The following is a 15,747-nucleotide window of genomic DNA, read 5'->3' on the forward strand; positions in this document are numbered from 1 at the left end:
GACACCCCGATGCCTGGGAGAGCCCCCGTCCCCCAGCGAGACACCAGGGTCAACCGCCCTTGATCCTCCACCCCCCAGGCCCAAAATGGTGTCACGTCATAGAGGGGGGCAGTTTTGGGGTCCCCGTAACCCCCCTCACCCCATACAGGGGACCCAAGTGTCATGTGGGGACAACGTTGGGGGTGCTCCCCCGTGGGGGGAGGGGTGACTTTTGGGGGGGTCCCCACTCACCATCGAGGGACAACCAGTCCAGCTGGGATCCGGGGGGGCCGGTCGCCCCCCCCCCGCGCCCGGTACTCGAATGGGGCAGCAGCCGAGAGGAGCCGGGGGGGGCAGGCCACGCGCAGGGCAGCCACACCTGCCTCGTGTGCTTTTGGGGGGGGGAAACAGGCGGGGGGGCATCAGCTACTGTGCGGGGGTGGGACACGAGGGGGTTGTGCCCCCACCCCACCCCCCCGGGGACACTCACGGGGACAGTAGCAGCGCAGGACACCCGGCTGCACCAGGGCGGCTGGCACTGAGACGCGGTCGAAGAGGCAGCTGTAGGCGCCGGCGCCCCACGGCCCTGTGATCAGCACCTTCACCCCACCCTGGGGGAGCAAATAAAGGGGAGGGGGGGTCACCCACGGGGCCCCCCACGCATGGAGGGCAGGGGGGGCATAGGTAGGGGGTTTGCCCCCCCCCCCCGGCTCACCTCAGGGTAGGACCACTCCGGGGAGAAGTCAGTGATGGCCACCGGCGGCTCGTCGGGGGGGGGCAGGAGGGGAAGGGGGGGTGCGTGGGGTGGGGGGGGGTTCGCGTGGGGTGGGGGGGACCCCGCCGTCACCCGCCAGCAGCTCGGCGAAGGGGAGGGCAAAGGGGGGCTGGGGGTCGACGGCGGCGGCGAGGTCCCGGGGGGGCGCCGGCAGTGCCGCTCCCACCCCCTCCTCCTCTTCCTCGTCACCCCCCAATTTTGGGGGGGCTTCAGGGGGCGGGGGCGGGGCGCCGGGAGGGGCTTCAGCCTCACAGCCATAGGTTTGGCCCCGGCGGGGGCTGTTGAGGAAGCAGTCGGGGTCGAAGGCGGCAGGGGGGGCGGCGTGGGGCAGCCCCACGGCACCGTGGGGCAGCGCCGTGGGACAGGAGCCCTCGGGGGTCACCAGGTGTTGGCTGGGGGTCAGACCCAGGGGGTTTTCGGGCCCCCCCGGGGCCGCCCCCCCCAGATTGGCCACTACTAAAAGGGGGAGACCCGAGGGAAAAGGGGGGGGCCCCTCGGCGGGGGCCCCCCCCAGGCCGGGGGAGGGTTGGGTGGTGTCGGGGGAGGAGGGAGCAGCTTTGGGGGGTTCGGCCGCCGCTGCTGCCCCCCCGCCCCCCCGCTCCACTTTGGGGGAGATGATGCGGTGTTTGGTGCTGCCGCACTTGTGGCCTGGGGTGCCTGGGGGGGAAGGGGGGAGCATTAGGGGGGGGTCTTGGGGGGGCAGGATGAGGGTCCTCTGGGGGGTGGTGGAAGGAACGGGGGGCCCCTGCAGCTGTTGAGGGGGTCCCTGGGGCATTCAGGGGGGGAGTCAGGGGGCTTTGGGTGGTCCCAAGGGTGTTCAGAGAGCTCCTGGAGGGGTGTTGGGGGCCTGGGTGGTCCCAGGGGAGGCCCAAGGGTGTTCGGGGGGGGTCTCTGGGGGGTCCCACCCAGGGGGCATTCAGAGGGGTCACAAGGGTGTTCAGAGGGGTCCCGGGCAGGGTCCCAAAGGGGTTTGGGGGGGGGGTCCCAAGAGTGTTCAGGGGAGTCCCAGGGGGCAATCAGGGTGAGCCCAAAGGTGTTCAGGGGGTCCCGGGGGGGTACTGGGTGTGTTCAGGGGGGGTCCCTGGGGCATCCCAGCAGGTTTTGGGGGGTCCCAGGGGTGTTCCAAAGGGGTCCCAGGGGATTTGTGTATGTCCAAGGGTGTTCAGAGGGGTCCCAGGCAGGGTCCCGGGGGGGAGGTCCCGAGGGGGTCTCAGGGGTGTTCAGGGGGTCCCGGGGGGGGTCCCAAGGTGGGGGTCCCATCTCACCCAGCCCCCCGGCGCAGAGGCAGGCGTGGGTGCGGGGGGGTGGCCGCGCTTGGTGACTCTCCAGGACGTGCTGCACCAACTGCTCCAGCGAGAGCCCGGCCAGGGCCCCCCCTCCATTACCGCAGCCCCACTTCATCCCGTGAACTGGGGGGGGGGGGAGGGGGGGGGGGGGGCAAATTAAGTGAGAAGAGGATAAGGTTTTTGGGGGTACCCCACCCCCCCACCCCACTTACACATGGGGCGGAGCTGGGCGACGAGCTCCTCCTGCGACCACTTGAGCCACTCGCGGGGGTCGGCGGTGGCGGTGCAAAGGGGGGGGCCGCCAGCGCAAAGCGGGGGGCTGCCGGCGCAAAGTCGGGGGGCACAGGGGCGGCTGCACTCCTCCATGGCCGGGACATTCAGGTAGTGAACCAGGACGATGTCGGGGTTCTGCGGGGGGAGGGGGAGGCAGGACAGCCAGGTCTGTGGTTTTGGAGGGTGGGGGACCCCCCAGTGTAGTTTGGGGGGGGTCTCTGCGTGCCCCCCACAGGTTACCTGCAACAGCCAGTAGCAGCGGCGGTGGAAGGTGGGGACGATGGAGGAGTGGACGTAGCAGCCGTAGAGGCACTGTGAGGAGAGGCGGGCTGGGGGGGGGCCTTGACACCCTCCCACCAGAAAGCAGGGGGCCCCCCAATACCCCCAAACCACCCTTTGGGGGTCTTCACAGCCCCACATCACTCTCTGGGGGTCCTCATCCCCCAAAATTACCAACCAGGGGGTCCTCACACCCTCATCTGCCTGGCTGGGGGTGGCCCTGGCACCCCCAAATCACCCCCTGGGGGTCCTGATAGCCCCCAAAACACCCTTTGGGGGTCCCCAGCACCCCCAGACCCCCGCCTTGGGGATCCCCACCCCCTCCATCCCCAGTCAGGGCTCCCCAGTCGCCCCCCAGCTGTGTCGGGGGCAGGGGATTTTGGGGGCAGGGGATTTGGGGGGGAGGTTGGTGTTTTTGGGGGGGCCCCCCTGCCTCCTACCTCCACCCCCTGCACCTTCAGCTTCATGTGGTCCTCGCGGGTGGTCTTGCCATCCTTGCGCTTCTTCCAGCAGTAGCCATCCTTGCGGTACTTCACTTTCTTCCGGTTGTAGAGGATGACAGAGCCGTTCTGCGGCCTGGAAATGGGGGTGAGGCGGGGGGACAGGGGCAGCCCACGGCCTGCCACCCCCTCAAGGCACCCGAAGGCTACCCACGGCTGCCCCACAGCCGCCCCACCTGGTCTTGGGGGAGCAGGAGAGCCACTCGTCGTGTTTCTCGAAGGTGATGAGATAGGAGGCGATTTCCTGGCAGGGGGGTGGGAAAGGGTGAGGTGGCCCCCGTGTCATCATGCTGTCACCCCCCGTGTCACCCTCACTGGGTCACATTGCTGTCCCCCCACCTGGTCATGCTGTCACTCATCATCCCCGACCCTGCTGTCCCCTGATGTCCCCCACTGTCCTGCTGTCCCTGACCCTGCGCTGTCTCCTGGTCTGCCGTTTCCCCACTGTCCCCATGTCCACACCACCCTGTCCCCCCTGTGCCCCCATCCCCATGCCCCTGCCGTCCCCAACACCCCATGTCCTCACTGTCCCCGCCATGTCCTCAATACCCAGCCACACCATGCCTGTCCCCATGTCCCCCTGTGTCCTCACCATCCCCATTCCCCACCCGGTCCCCGAGTGTCCCTACATCCCCCCCCTCGTCCCCCCCACCTCATTGGTGTTCCAGCGCAGCTGCTCCTTGGGCAGGACGGGGCATTTGGGAAGACACTCCACCAGCTTCCGGGGCAGGAAAACCTTCAGGTGGCTCCTCTCTGCGAGGGAGGAGTCAGTGTCCCCTCCGTGTCCCCCACCCCCCCATGTTTCCCCCCCCATTCCGCGTCCCCCCCCACCCCTTACCAGAGACCTCGGTGGGTTCCTTGCTGCTCATCTTGGGGGTGCGGTGCAGGGCCCTCAGAGCTCGCCTCGGGGCGCGGAGGAAGGGCTTGCACCTAGAGGGGGGTGTCACTGGGTATCACCCCCCGCCCTGTGTTGTGTGCCCCCCCAAGTGGGTGATGGGGTGGGGGGACGGTCCCACAGGTGTGAGGACACTGTGGGGATGTCGCTCATGGCTCCCCACAGGTGCCCCATGGCTCAGGCCTGGCTACTCCTGGGACACTGTCCCCATCCTCAGCACCCTGCCTCACAGCACCCCACATCCGTGCACCACACCCCAAAGATCCCTGCCCCGCTACCCCCCACATCCCTGCCCCACACCCTGTGGCACCCCACATCCCTGCCCCGTGGGCCCCCACATCCCTACCCTACGGCTCCCCACATCCCATCCCACGCCCCCATCCTATGGCAGCCCAAAGATCCCTGCCCCACGGCCCCCCACACCCTATGGTACCCCATATCCCAGCTCCACGGCACCTCACATCCCTGAGACTCCCACCCCACGACACCCCACATCCCCCCCAAAACCCCACGCCATGCCCCTCGCATCCAGCCTATGACATCCCACGACCCCCAGACCCCCACCCCATGACGCCCCAGCCCCCACCGCACATCCCGGCCCCACAGCCCCCCCCCACATCCCCCTCCCCCGTCCCCGGCCCCCGCCCCACGACACCCCACACCGGCACCCCCCACATCCCCGCCCCACGGCACCTCACACCCCCCCGTCCCCGCCCCGGCCCCACCTGCCGGCAATGAGAGGCCGCCGCCGCCTCCGCCGCCGCCTCCGCCCCCGCCGCCGGCCGCCATCTTCCCGCCCCGCCGGGGGCCACCGCTGACAGCGCCGCCGGCGCGTGACCTCAGCGCGCAAGGAGGGGCGGGGCCGCGCCGCGAGGGAGGGGCGGGGCCAGGGGCGGGGCGGGGCTGCAGGCGGGGCCGAGGGGGGGCGGGGCGAGGCCAGCTCCCGCGGCGGCTACGGGGCACTAGAGGAGGCGGCTGTGGGGCACCCTGCGAGGTCACTATGGGGCAGTATAGGAGGCGGCTATGGGGCACTATACAAAGTCACTATAGGGCACTACAGGAGGCGGCTATGGGGCACTATACAAAGTCACTATAGGGCACTACAGGAGGCGGCTACGGGGCGGTGTAGGAAGTGGCTATGGGCCCCACAGGAGGCAGCCGCGGGGCGCTGCAGGAGGCGGTTATGGGACACGGCACAGGGTCAGCGTGGGGCCCGTAGGAGGCACCTATAGGGCACAACAGGGGGACGCCAGGGGGCCCCCGGGAGGGGGCACAAAGGGGGGGGCCGTGGGGCGGAGTCACCGTCCTGAATGGCTCCTCCCACCCCTCCGGCATCCCCCACGGGAGGGGGGGAGCTCCTCCTGCCCCCTCCCCGGGGGGGCTGTGGGGCAGGGGGGGGGGGCCCCCCACTTCCCCCGGCTCACCTGGGGGTCCCCGCCCCACGCCTGCCGCTTCATCCTGGGGGGGGGGGGGGGGGGGGGGGGGCAGAGAAAGAGAGTAGGGGGGCGTCACCCGCGCACCACCCCACGGCCCCCAAACCCGCCTGTTTTCACCCCAAAACCTCACTCGTCGATGCTGCTCTGCCTCCGCTTCAGCTCCTCCAGGTGGGAGCGGACCGAGGGGGTGCCGCCGCGGGACGGGGGGCGGCGGCGGCGGCGGCGGCAGAGCGAGCGCGGCGAGGGCAGCGGCGAGGCCGGCGCGCCGGGGGGCTGCAGGGAGGGGGCGGTTGTTGGTGCTGGTAAATCTGGGGATAAGCCCGGGAGTTTGGGGAGAAAGGTGGCGGCGAGGCGGGTCGCCGTACGTATACCGTGAGCGGCCGGGTCTGGCGGTGGCGGCGTGCGTCCGTCTGGCGAGTGCTGGAGGGACGGACGGGCGTGGTCTCAGGACGACGCCCCGCTTCGTTACCAGCGCCTAACGAGCCCGGCGCTAACGAGGTTCCCTACCTCGACGCCCAGAGCCTGTCGGGCCTGGCGGCGGCGGTGTCACAGCAATGGCGGCGGCTGACGGGGCGGGATTGCCTGGGGCGGGAGAGCGGCGTTAGTGGGGGGCACGGGGGGATTTGGGGGCCTTCGGGGCCGTTTCGGACACTTTGGGGCAACTTCCGCTGCTTTTGGGGCGGTTCAGGGTGGGGTGCGAAGCCCGACTTGTTGACCAGACTTACCGATATAATCAATAACAATGCATTCATTACATCAATAATTTTACATCTATCCAGCCCGATCAATGTGATCGATATTGATAGAATTAGTATCAATATATCAGTTATGTCAATGTTTTATGTTTATCCAAATCCGGCAATCGCTATCAAATCTATCAATAATTTGGCCTATCCGGACCTATCAATACAATCAATATACATTAAATCAACACTAATATAATCAATATTGATAATTAATACTAATATATTGATTACAAAAATAACATTACGTGTGAACAAGCTTACAAATGTAATCAGTATCGATACAATGAGTTTCCATATATCAATTCCATCAATAATTTTATGTCTATCTGGACCCATCAATGTAATCAGTATTGATAAAGCTGCCATTAATGTAATCAACATTGCCAATATAGACATAATTGAAGTATTGATTATACCGATGATGTAGGGGTGCAACGAAGCGCTGTTTATCTATTTGTGAGGCAATTTATGTATTAAACAATGCACATGAACATAGGAAGGATCGATCGTATGTATGTCAGAGACGTCGGTGAATATACTCATGATGGACACTTTTCAGACATTAATTAGAAGAGGCTCATTAGCGCAGTGTAATCACTCTCCACAGGGGCAGTGGGGTCCGTGGGTGTCATTAACAGCCGTGGGGGTGACCCCCCCCTCTGCCCCCAGGTGTCCCCCCCCAGGCAGGGAGCCATTTTGGGGCCATTTTGGGGTCTGTACCTGGCGAAGCGGCTGAGGGCCTCCCAGGGCTTGTCCTCCATGTTGGGGGGTCCTGGGTGCTGCGGGGAGGGGACATGGGGGGAACAGCATGAGGAAAATGGGGGGGAATGGTGAGGAAGTGGGGAGGGAAAAATGCAGGGAAAGATGGGTAAAGCATGAGGGGGAGAATAAGGGAAAATGTGAGGGGAAGTGGAGGCAAAGCAGGATGGGAACATGGCGGGAGAAGGGGGAAAGCGTGAGGGAAAAAAGGAGGGGAAAATGTGAAGGAAATGGAGGGAAAAGCACAAGGAGGGAAAAGGGGGAAATGGAACAAAAGAGGGGGAAGCATGAGGGGAATGGAGGCAAAAGGGTGAGGAGAAAAGCAGGGGGAAGGAGGGAAGTGTGAGGGGAAATGGGGGACGAGGAGGGAAAAGTGTGAGGAGAAAAGACGGGGAATAGGGGAAAAGTGTGAGGGGAGAAGTAGGAAAAGTGTGAGGAGAAAAAGGAGGAGGAAAGGTATGAGGGAAAGCATGAGAGAAATTGGAGAAAGGAGGGAAAAGCCTAAGGGCAAAATGGGGAGAATGAGGGAAAAGTGTGAGGGGAAGATTAGGAAAAGTGTAGGGAGAAAAAGGAGGGAAAATGAGGAAATGTGGGGGGGGAAGGGGGGAAAGCATGAAGGAAATTGGAGAAAGGAAGGAAAACCCTGAGGGGAAAATAGGGCAAGTGTGAGGGGAAAAGGGGGAGAATGGGGGAAAAGCATGAGGGGAAAAAGGAGAGAAAAGGAGGAAGTGTGTGAGGGGAAAAGGGGGAAAGGATGAGGAAAAAGTGTGAGGAGAAAAGGAGAGAAAGGGGGGGAAGCGTGAGGGAAATTGGAGAAAGGAGGGAAAAGCCTGAGAGGAAAGTGGGGAAAGTGTGAGGGGAAAAGGGGGAGAATGAGGGAAAAGTGTGAGGAGAAGTAGGAAAAGCATGAGATGAAAACATGGGAATCATGGGGAAAAGCATGAGGGGAAAAGTAGGAAAAGTGTGAGCAGGAAAAGGAGGGAAAGGGAGGAAATGTGTGAGGGAAATGGGGGAAAAAGATGAGGGGGAAGTGTGAGGAGAAAAGGAGAGAAAGGGGGGAAGTGTGAGGGAAATTGGAGAAAGGAGGGAAAACTATGAGGGGAAGAGGGAGAGAATGAGGGAAAAGTGTGAGGGGGAAACGGGGGAAATGGAGGGAAGAGCGTTAGGGGAAAACCTGTGAGGCAAATGGAATGAAAAGGGGGGAGAAGTAGTGTGAGGGGAAACAGAAAAGTTTCAGGGAAAGGTTTGAGGGGAAGAGTTAAAGAATGGGGAGAAAAGTGTGAGGGGGGAAAATGTGAGGGGAAAGAGGTGAAAAGAAAGGAACAGTGTGAGAGGAAAGCATGAGGGGAAAGTGAGAAGAAAAGGAGGGAAATGGAAAATGAGGGGAAAGGAGTGTGAGGGGAAGAGGGGAAGAATGGTGGAGAAAGTGTGAGTGGAAAAAAAAGGAGGGAAAAGCAAAGGGGAAAAGTGTGAGGAGAAATGGAAAAGGAGTGAAAAGTCTGAAGGGAAAATAGGGAAAAGCATGAGGCGAAAAGGATGAGAATGAGGGAAAAGTGTGAGGGGAAAATGGGGGAAGTGGAGGAAAAAGTGTGAGGGGGAAACCTGTGAGGGAAATGGGGTGAAATGGAGGGAAAAAAAGTGTGAGGGTAAACGGAAAAGGAGGGGAAAGTTTGAGACAAAAGGAGGGAAAACCCTGAGGAGAAAAGGTAAAGAATGGGGGAAAAGTGTGAGGGGACATGGGGGAAAAGTGTGAGGGGACATGGGGGAAAAGTGTGAGGGGACATGGGGGGGGAAATGGAGGGAGGGCAAAGGGAGGGAAAAGCAAGGAGAAAAAAGCGGGGGGGGTGGGGGTGGAGAGGGGGGGAGCATGAGGAGAAAAGGAGGGAAAAACGTGAAGAGAAATGGAAAAGGAGCGAAAAGCCTGAGGGGAAAGTGAGGAAAAGTGCAAGGGTAGAATGGGGTAAATGGAGGGAAAAGTGTGAGGGGAAAGCCTGTGAGGGAAACAGGGTGAAATGGAGGGAAAAGAAGTGTAAGGGGAAATGGAAAAGGAGGGAAAATTTTGAGGGAAAAGGAGTGAAAAGACTGAGGGGAAAAGGGGGAGAATGAGGGAAAAGTGTGAGAGGAAAAAGGAGGGGAAAGTGTGAGGGAAATGGAGGGAAGATCCTGAGGGGGAAATGGGGAAGAGTGTGAGGAGAAAAGGGGAGAAATGGGGGGAAAACTGTGAGGGGAAGTGTGAGGGGAGAAAAGGAGAGAGATGTGTCAGGAGAAAATATGACAGGGAAGTGTGAAAGAAAAAGGAGGGAAAAGTGTGAGAGGAAAAGGAGGGCTAATGGGAGGGAAGTGTGAGGGGAAATGGGCGAAGAGGAAGGAAAAGTGAGGGGAAATGAGGGAAAAGCATGAAGGCAAAAGGAGGAGGAAAGGTGAGGAGAAAAGGAGGGAAAAAGGTGAGGAGAAAAGGAGCAAAAAGCATGAGGGAAAGGTGGGAAAGACGCGAGGGAAAAGGGGGTAAATGGGGACAAGGAGGGACGTTTCTCCCACCTGAACCCTCCGTTTTCCCCGCGGCAAGACGCAGCTTGAGGTCAGCCGGGGAGGGGGTATCCCCGCGGGGTCTGGGGCGGGCTGGGGGGGGGGGTAGGCCACTTGCATCATCCCCCGGGACAGCCCCCCCACCCACACGTGCTTCACGTCCGCGCGCCCACGCCTCGCACATCACCAAACCCACCACTACTTTCCCCCCCCAACCCACTCTGTCGGGGCCCACCGTTTCTCCCCGTTGCCCCTTTAAGGGTGGGCGGGGCGAGGGGCTCCTCCCCCCGTCTGGCGACACTCCCCGCCCCTCGAACGTCACCGCGGCCCCGCCCCACCCACTCGACCCGCGCTGCCGCCGCCGCTGCGGCCGCCTCCGCCGCCTCCTCCCGGCCCCGGCCCCGGCCCCGGCCCCGCCCCGCCGGGCCCTGGGACGATGCCGAAGCCCCGGCACCGCGGGCGGGGTGAGGTCGGGATGGCCGCCGTGGGGCGGAGGGGATGAAGGACCGCGGGGCAGGTGAGTGACCGGCCCCGGGGCGTGGGGCGAGGCTCGGAGAGGGGTGTGAGAGAAGGGACACGGGTGAAGGGGGTCACGGGGGAGGAGGGGGCAGGTTTAGGGGGGCTACAGGGGGGGTTGGGGGGGCTCAGGGGTGTGGGGAGCGCGTTTAAGGGGGTATAAAGGGGTGGGAGGGGTTCAGGGTTAGGGGGAGCAGGTTTAAGGGCGGGTATCGGGAGATTTTGGGGGGCTGGGGGCATGGGGAGTGGGTTGGGGGGGCATGGGGGCAGGTTTAAGGGGGGTATAGGGGAATCCCAGTGTGAGGGGTCATCAGGGGGGTGAGGAGCGGGTTTAGGGGGGGTCACACTGGCTTAGGGGGCAGGTTTAGGGGGGTTATAGGGAGGTGATCCCGGTTTGGGGGGCTTCAGGAGTTTGGGAAGCAGGTTTAGGGGGGTCACAGGGGTGTAGGGGGCAGGTTTAAGGGAGTTGTAAGGGGGTGAGGCCAGTTTGGGGGGCTTGGGGGTGGGGGGTGCAGGTTTAGGGGGGTTATAGGTTAGTCTGGTGGGCTCAGGGGCATGGGGAGTGGGTTTGGGGGGTGTGGAGAGGGCTCAGGGGTGTGGGGGGCAGGTTTAGGGGGGTGATCCCAGGCGGGGGGGGTCCCTCGGGACCAGGGGGTCACAGCCTCCAGCCTCCATAGGAAAGGCTCAGGCCTGGGGCTGGTTCTGAGGCCTGGGGGGACCCCCCCATTTTGGGGGGAGCGGGTGTCAGTGACGCACCGCGGGGGGGGGGACCGTGAAAGGCGAGCGGGGGGCGGGTCATGTGCTGTTTATCCCGGCAAGGAGTCAGCCGGGGACAGGGGGGAAGCTGGAGGGGGTGGCTCCTCACTCTCCTTTTCCTCCCCTGCCCCAAATCCCAACCCTTGACCCCCAACCCTGACCTTTGACCCCCCCCCCAAGGTACTGCCTGTACTTGGGGGGGTGCCGCCTGTACCCCGGGCAGGGGGATGCAGGGGGGGGGCTTCCAGCTCTTTCGGCATCATTGCCCCCCCACCCCGGTGCCACGCCAGGGTTATTTTTAGGCCTCTCCTTGGCTGGGGTTGGGGGGGGGAGCAGGGATCCGGCTGGGCGTTGCCCCCCCCCCCCTCCGCAAAACCAGGCAGGATCCAGCCCAGGGTGTTACCGGCAGGTTGATGTTTAACCCCACCCCGGGGTGGGGGTTGTCCCACACCTTATTTTTTTGGTGGGGGGGGTGGGAAGGGCTTAAAGTCAGCCTGTCTGTTTTTCTGTCTGTCCCGGCAGGGTGAAGCCATCACCGGCATGGCGGGCGCTTCGGTGAAGGTGGCGGTCAGAGTCCGGCCCTTCAACGCCCGGGAAACCAGCCGCCAGGCCAAGTGCGTCATCCAGATGCAAGGCAACACCACCTGTGAGTAGGGGGGGGCAGTTGAGGACATATACACGAGTGGGACAGACACCGCCCCCCCAAGTTGGGGGGGACACACACACCATGGGGCACCCCCCCAACCCCCTCCCCGCCCCGTCCTTGTCCCCGCGGCACCTTCCTGGCCGCCGGCCTGGAGAACCAGCTGCCGCCGGGCTAAAAATAGCAGCTGAATGACGGCAGGGGGGGCTGCTGGGAGTGACGGCGGTGACGTGAGGGGGTCACGGTGTCCCCCTAACATGCTGTCACCCCCCCCGCTTGACATCATGTCCCCCCTCCTCCAAAACAGGCATCACCAATCCCAAGCTCGCCAAAGATGCCACTAAGCACTTCACCTTTGACTACTCATACTGGTCCCACACTCCGGTGAGTACTGAGGGGGTTGGGGGGGACACAGTGGGGGTCCCCAACATTCCTAATTGCCCCCCCATCCCTGCCCCCCCCCCCCCCCGCAGGAAGAGGACCCCCACTTCGCCTCGCAACGCCGCGTCTACCAGGACATCGGGGAGGAGATGCTGCTCCACGCTTTCGAGGGTTACAACGTTTGCGTTCTCGCCTACGGCCAAACTGGCGCTGGCAAATCCTACACCATGATGGGCAGGCAGGAGGCCGGGCAGCAGGGAATCATCCCGCAGGTATTGGGGGGCCTGGGGGGATAGTCTGGGGGGTCTCAGGAGGGTTTTGTGGTGGGCTGGACTCCCCCAAAAGCCTCTGGCTCAGCACCACTCACCCCCAGCTCTGCGAGGATCTCTTCACCCGTGTCGGCCGTGAGGGATCCCCCGATCTCACCTTCTCTGTGGAGGTGAGTGAGGGGGGAATTGGGGGTTCATGGGGAGCCCCCCCATCTCACAGACCCCCCTTTTGGGGGGGTTGAGGGTTCAGGGTGGGCTCCCTTATCTCACAGCCCCTGCCCGGGTGTGTGTGGGGCTCAGTGTGGTATCTCCGTTGTAGCCTGCCCCCCCACTGCCAGGCAATTTGGGGGGGGTTCAGGTCAGCCCCCCAACTCCTCACAGCATCCCACCCCAGCGGTTTGGGGGTTCATTTGCCCCCCCCCAACATTTGGGGGGCTCAGCTGCCCCCATGCCCCAGCAGTTTGGGGGTTCACCGCATCTCCCTCCCCTGGGGGTTCACCCCCCCCAAGCCAGCAGTTTGGGGGTTCACCCACTCCCTCACACTCCATCAGTTTCAGGGTTCATCTTCCCCCAGCGCAGTGGTTTGGGGGTTCAGTTCATTGCCCGGGGGCTTTGGGGTTCACTGCTCCCACCCCATCAGTTTGGGGGTTCCCCCTCCCTCACCATTTCGAGGGTGTGTGCCCCCCATTCTCCAGGTGAGCTACATGGAGATCTACTGCGAGCGGGTGCGGGATTTGCTGAACCCCAAAAGCCGGGGGGGGCTGCGGGTGCGGGAGCACCCCCTGATGGGCCCCTACGTCCAGGACCTGTCTCGCTTGGCCGTCACCTCCTTCGAGGACATTGCTGACCTCATGGACAGCGGCAACAAGGCCAGGTTGGTTGGGGGGGCACACGGGGGACACCCCGACATCTGGGGAGCCTCCCCAAATCTCCCCCCTGCCAGTCGCCACTGATGTCTTTTCCCCACTCCCACTCAGGACGGTGGCAGCCACCAACATGAATGAGACGAGCAGCCGGTCCCACGCCGTCTTCACCATCGTCTTCAGCCAGCGCCGCCACGACCGCCTGACCGACCTCCACACTGAGAAGGTGATGCTGTGCCCCCAAAACCCCCCTGAATCTCCCCAAAATCCTCCCCTTCAGTCCTCCCCCAAATCCCCCTGAATTCCCCCCACAAATCCCCTCCAATCCTCCTAAAATCCCACCCCAATTCCCCCATCCCCCAAGTCCCCCTAAAATCCCCCCAGCTCCCCCAAACCTCCCAAATTCCCTCAACCTCCCCCAAATTCCCCCCAATACCCCCCAAATCACCCCCAAAATCCCCTTCCCATCCCCTGAACCCCCACAAATTCTCCTCGAATCCCCTCAACGCTCCGCCAGCTCCTCCCCAATTTCCCCCCAAGCCCCCCAGACCCCCCCCCAAATCCCCCACACACCCCCAAATGCCCCCCTGACCCCCCCAGGTCAGCCGGATCAGCTTGGTGGACCTGGCTGGCAGCGAGCGCGCCGACGCCTCAGGGGCCAAGGGCATGCGCCTGAAGGTGAGGGGGGGTGGGGGGACCCCTGCACCCCCAGAAAGGGGGTCTGCGGTGTGACCGCCCCCCCCCCCCCCAGCCTTCCTCATCCTCCTCCTCCTCCCCCGGAAGGCGCCAACATCAACAAATCTCTGACCACCCTGGGGAAAGTCATCTCTGCCCTGGCCGAGGCGGTGAGTTTGGGGGGGCCAGGGGGGGCGTCTCACCACCCACTTTTGGGACGTCTGGGTCCCCTCACTTTGGGGGAGGGGCACACATGACCCCCCCCTTTCCCCCCCACCCTGTAGCAGAACAGCAAGAAGAAGAAGCCGGATTTCATCCCTTACCGGGACTCGGTGCTGACCTGGCTGCTGAAGGAGAACCTGGGTGAGTTGGGGGGGGTGGGACTGGGGGGTTTTAGGGGGGGTGTCTGAGGTTTTGGGGGTCCCCTGGCCCCCCCTAAGCCCCCCTCATCCTCTCCCTGCAGGCGGTAACTCCCGCACGGCCATGATCGCGGCACTGAGCCCGGCTGACATCAACTACGAGGAGACGCTCAGCACCCTGCGGTGAGGCGACGTTGAGTGGGGGGGGGACGGGGACACAGGGGACGTTTTGGGGGGGTCCCAGCCCTGATCCTTCCCCCCCCAGCTACGCCGACCGCACCAAGCAGATCCGGTGCCACGCGGTGATCAACGAGGATCCCAACGCCCGGCTGATCCGGGAGCTGAGGCAGGAGGTGACGCGGCTGCGGGAGCTGCTCTGCGCCCAGGGGCTGGCCCACGCCCTCGCCCCCCCCGGTGAGAGACTGGGGGGGGAGTTGGGGGGCTGGGGGGGCAGAGGGGGGTTGGCAGCAGATTTGGGGGACTGGGGGGAGGGGGTTTGGGGCAGAGCTAAGGGGGTTTGGGGGGGGCAGGGGGGCAGAGTTAAGGGGACTTGGGGGCAGCGTGGGAGTACTTGTGGGTCAGAGCTGCAGTGCTGGGGGGCAGTTGGGGTTCCTGGGGGAGGGCAGGTGCAGGAGGCAGCTCCCAGCCCCCCCCCCCCCCCCCCCGCATTTTGCTTCCTGACACCCCCCCATTTCCCCCCCCAGGCCTAAATGCAGCCACAGACACCCCCCCGGCCCCCCCTGCAGGCCCCCCCCCCCGCCCCCACCACCCTCAACGGGGGGCCAGAGCCACTGCCTCCCCTCGGCGCCGCGGAAGCCATGGAGCGGCTGCAGGTGACCCCAAAATACCCCCCAGCCCCTCCCCCACCCCGGAGGGACCCAGGGGTCTGGGCTCCACACCCCTCCCCCCAAATTGTGGCCCCACCCACCCAAAATTGTGCCCCCCCCCCCCCCCCCCCCCAGGAGACGGAGAAAATCATCGCGGAGCTTAACGAGACCTGGGAGGAGAAGCTGCGCAGGACGGAAGCACTGCGCCTGGAGCGGTGAGGGGGGGGGCCCAAAAGAGCCCCCCCGGCACCCCAAAAAAAACCAACTCCCCCCCCCCCCAAACCCTGAACTCTGGCCCCTCCCCAAACACTCTCCCAGCTGACCCCCAAAACCCTCATGTGGGTCCCTCACAGATCCCCCCGCCCCCCAGCCCTCTGCCACAGCCCCCCCAAACCTCTCAAGCCCCCCCCCAGCCCCCCAAAAGCCCCCAACTACCCCCCCAGCCCCCCAAAACCCACCGGGGCCTCCTCTTATCCCTGGCTCCCCCCCCCCCCCGGGAGGCGCTGCTGGCCGAGATGGGGGTGGCTCTGCGGGAGGATGGTGGCACCGTCGGCGTCTTCTCCCCCAAAAAGGCAAGTCGGGGGGGCACCCCAAAACCCCCCACCCCCCCCACCGTGGGCCACCTCCCACTGAGTTCTGACTCTGGTTCTTTTTTTTTTTGGGGGTGCCCCCCCCCCAAAAGACCCCCCACTTGGTGAACCTCAACGAGGACCCGCTGATGTCCGAGTGCCTCCTCAACCACAACAAGGACGGCGTGACCAGGTGAGGGGTGGGGGGGGTCTTGGGGGTCCCCCCGAAACCCTACACGGCCCAACCAAACACTTCTGACACCCCCAATTTGCTGTGCCCCCCCCCCGCCAGAGTGGGCCAAGTGGATGTGGACATCAAGCTGTCGGGGCCATTCATCAGGGAGCAGCACTGCCTCTTCCGCAGCTGCCCTGACCCCTCTGGTGAAGGTAGGAAATTAAGAGGGGGGGGCGGCACCAGATTTTGCGGTGCTGCCC

The 15,747-nt window shown here is 64.0% G+C and overlaps 2 protein-coding genes across 2 annotated transcripts in view; one reads left to right on the forward strand and one right to left on the reverse strand.

Annotated features, from left to right (window-relative positions):
- Positions 1-4,789, reverse strand: part of CAMTA2 (calmodulin binding transcription activator 2) — a 49,502-nt gene extending 44,713 nt beyond the window's left edge. The window contains 13 exon segments of the mRNA XM_049792556.1: positions 232-280; positions 282-370; positions 470-590; positions 695-970; positions 972-1,411; positions 2,020-2,163; positions 2,253-2,448; positions 2,554-2,625; positions 3,033-3,168; positions 3,269-3,336; positions 3,745-3,845; positions 3,931-4,022; positions 4,713-4,789. Of these exon segments, the coding sequence (XP_049648513.1) occupies positions 232-280; positions 282-370; positions 470-590; positions 695-970; positions 972-1,411; positions 2,020-2,163; positions 2,253-2,448; positions 2,554-2,625; positions 3,033-3,168; positions 3,269-3,336; positions 3,745-3,845; positions 3,931-3,961 (1,723 nt within the window). The 5' untranslated portion in view covers positions 3,962-4,022; positions 4,713-4,789.
- Positions 4,790-9,791: 5,002 nt separating this feature from the next.
- The window catches only part of LOC126034629 (kinesin-like protein KIF1C), a 6,227-nt gene continuing 271 nt past the window's right edge, over positions 9,792-15,747 (forward strand). The window contains 18 exon segments of the mRNA XM_049792557.1: positions 9,792-9,971; positions 11,249-11,372; positions 11,677-11,753; positions 11,843-12,022; positions 12,124-12,189; positions 12,715-12,893; positions 12,997-13,108; positions 13,483-13,559; positions 13,661-13,727; positions 13,845-13,920; positions 14,021-14,099; positions 14,182-14,330; positions 14,621-14,727; positions 14,729-14,749; positions 14,879-14,956; positions 15,238-15,315; positions 15,426-15,505; positions 15,605-15,738. Coding sequence (XP_049648514.1) covers positions 11,267-11,372; positions 11,677-11,753; positions 11,843-12,022; positions 12,124-12,189; positions 12,715-12,893; positions 12,997-13,108; positions 13,483-13,559; positions 13,661-13,727; positions 13,845-13,920; positions 14,021-14,099; positions 14,182-14,330; positions 14,621-14,727; positions 14,729-14,749; positions 14,879-14,956; positions 15,238-15,315; positions 15,426-15,505; positions 15,605-15,738 — 1,666 coding nt within the window. The 5' untranslated portion in view covers positions 9,792-9,971; positions 11,249-11,266.

Source organism: Accipiter gentilis, chromosome 35 (assembly GCF_929443795.1).
Source record: "Accipiter gentilis chromosome 35, bAccGen1.1, whole genome shotgun sequence".
Classification (NCBI taxonomy): Eukaryota; Metazoa; Chordata; class Aves; order Accipitriformes; family Accipitridae; genus Astur; species Astur gentilis.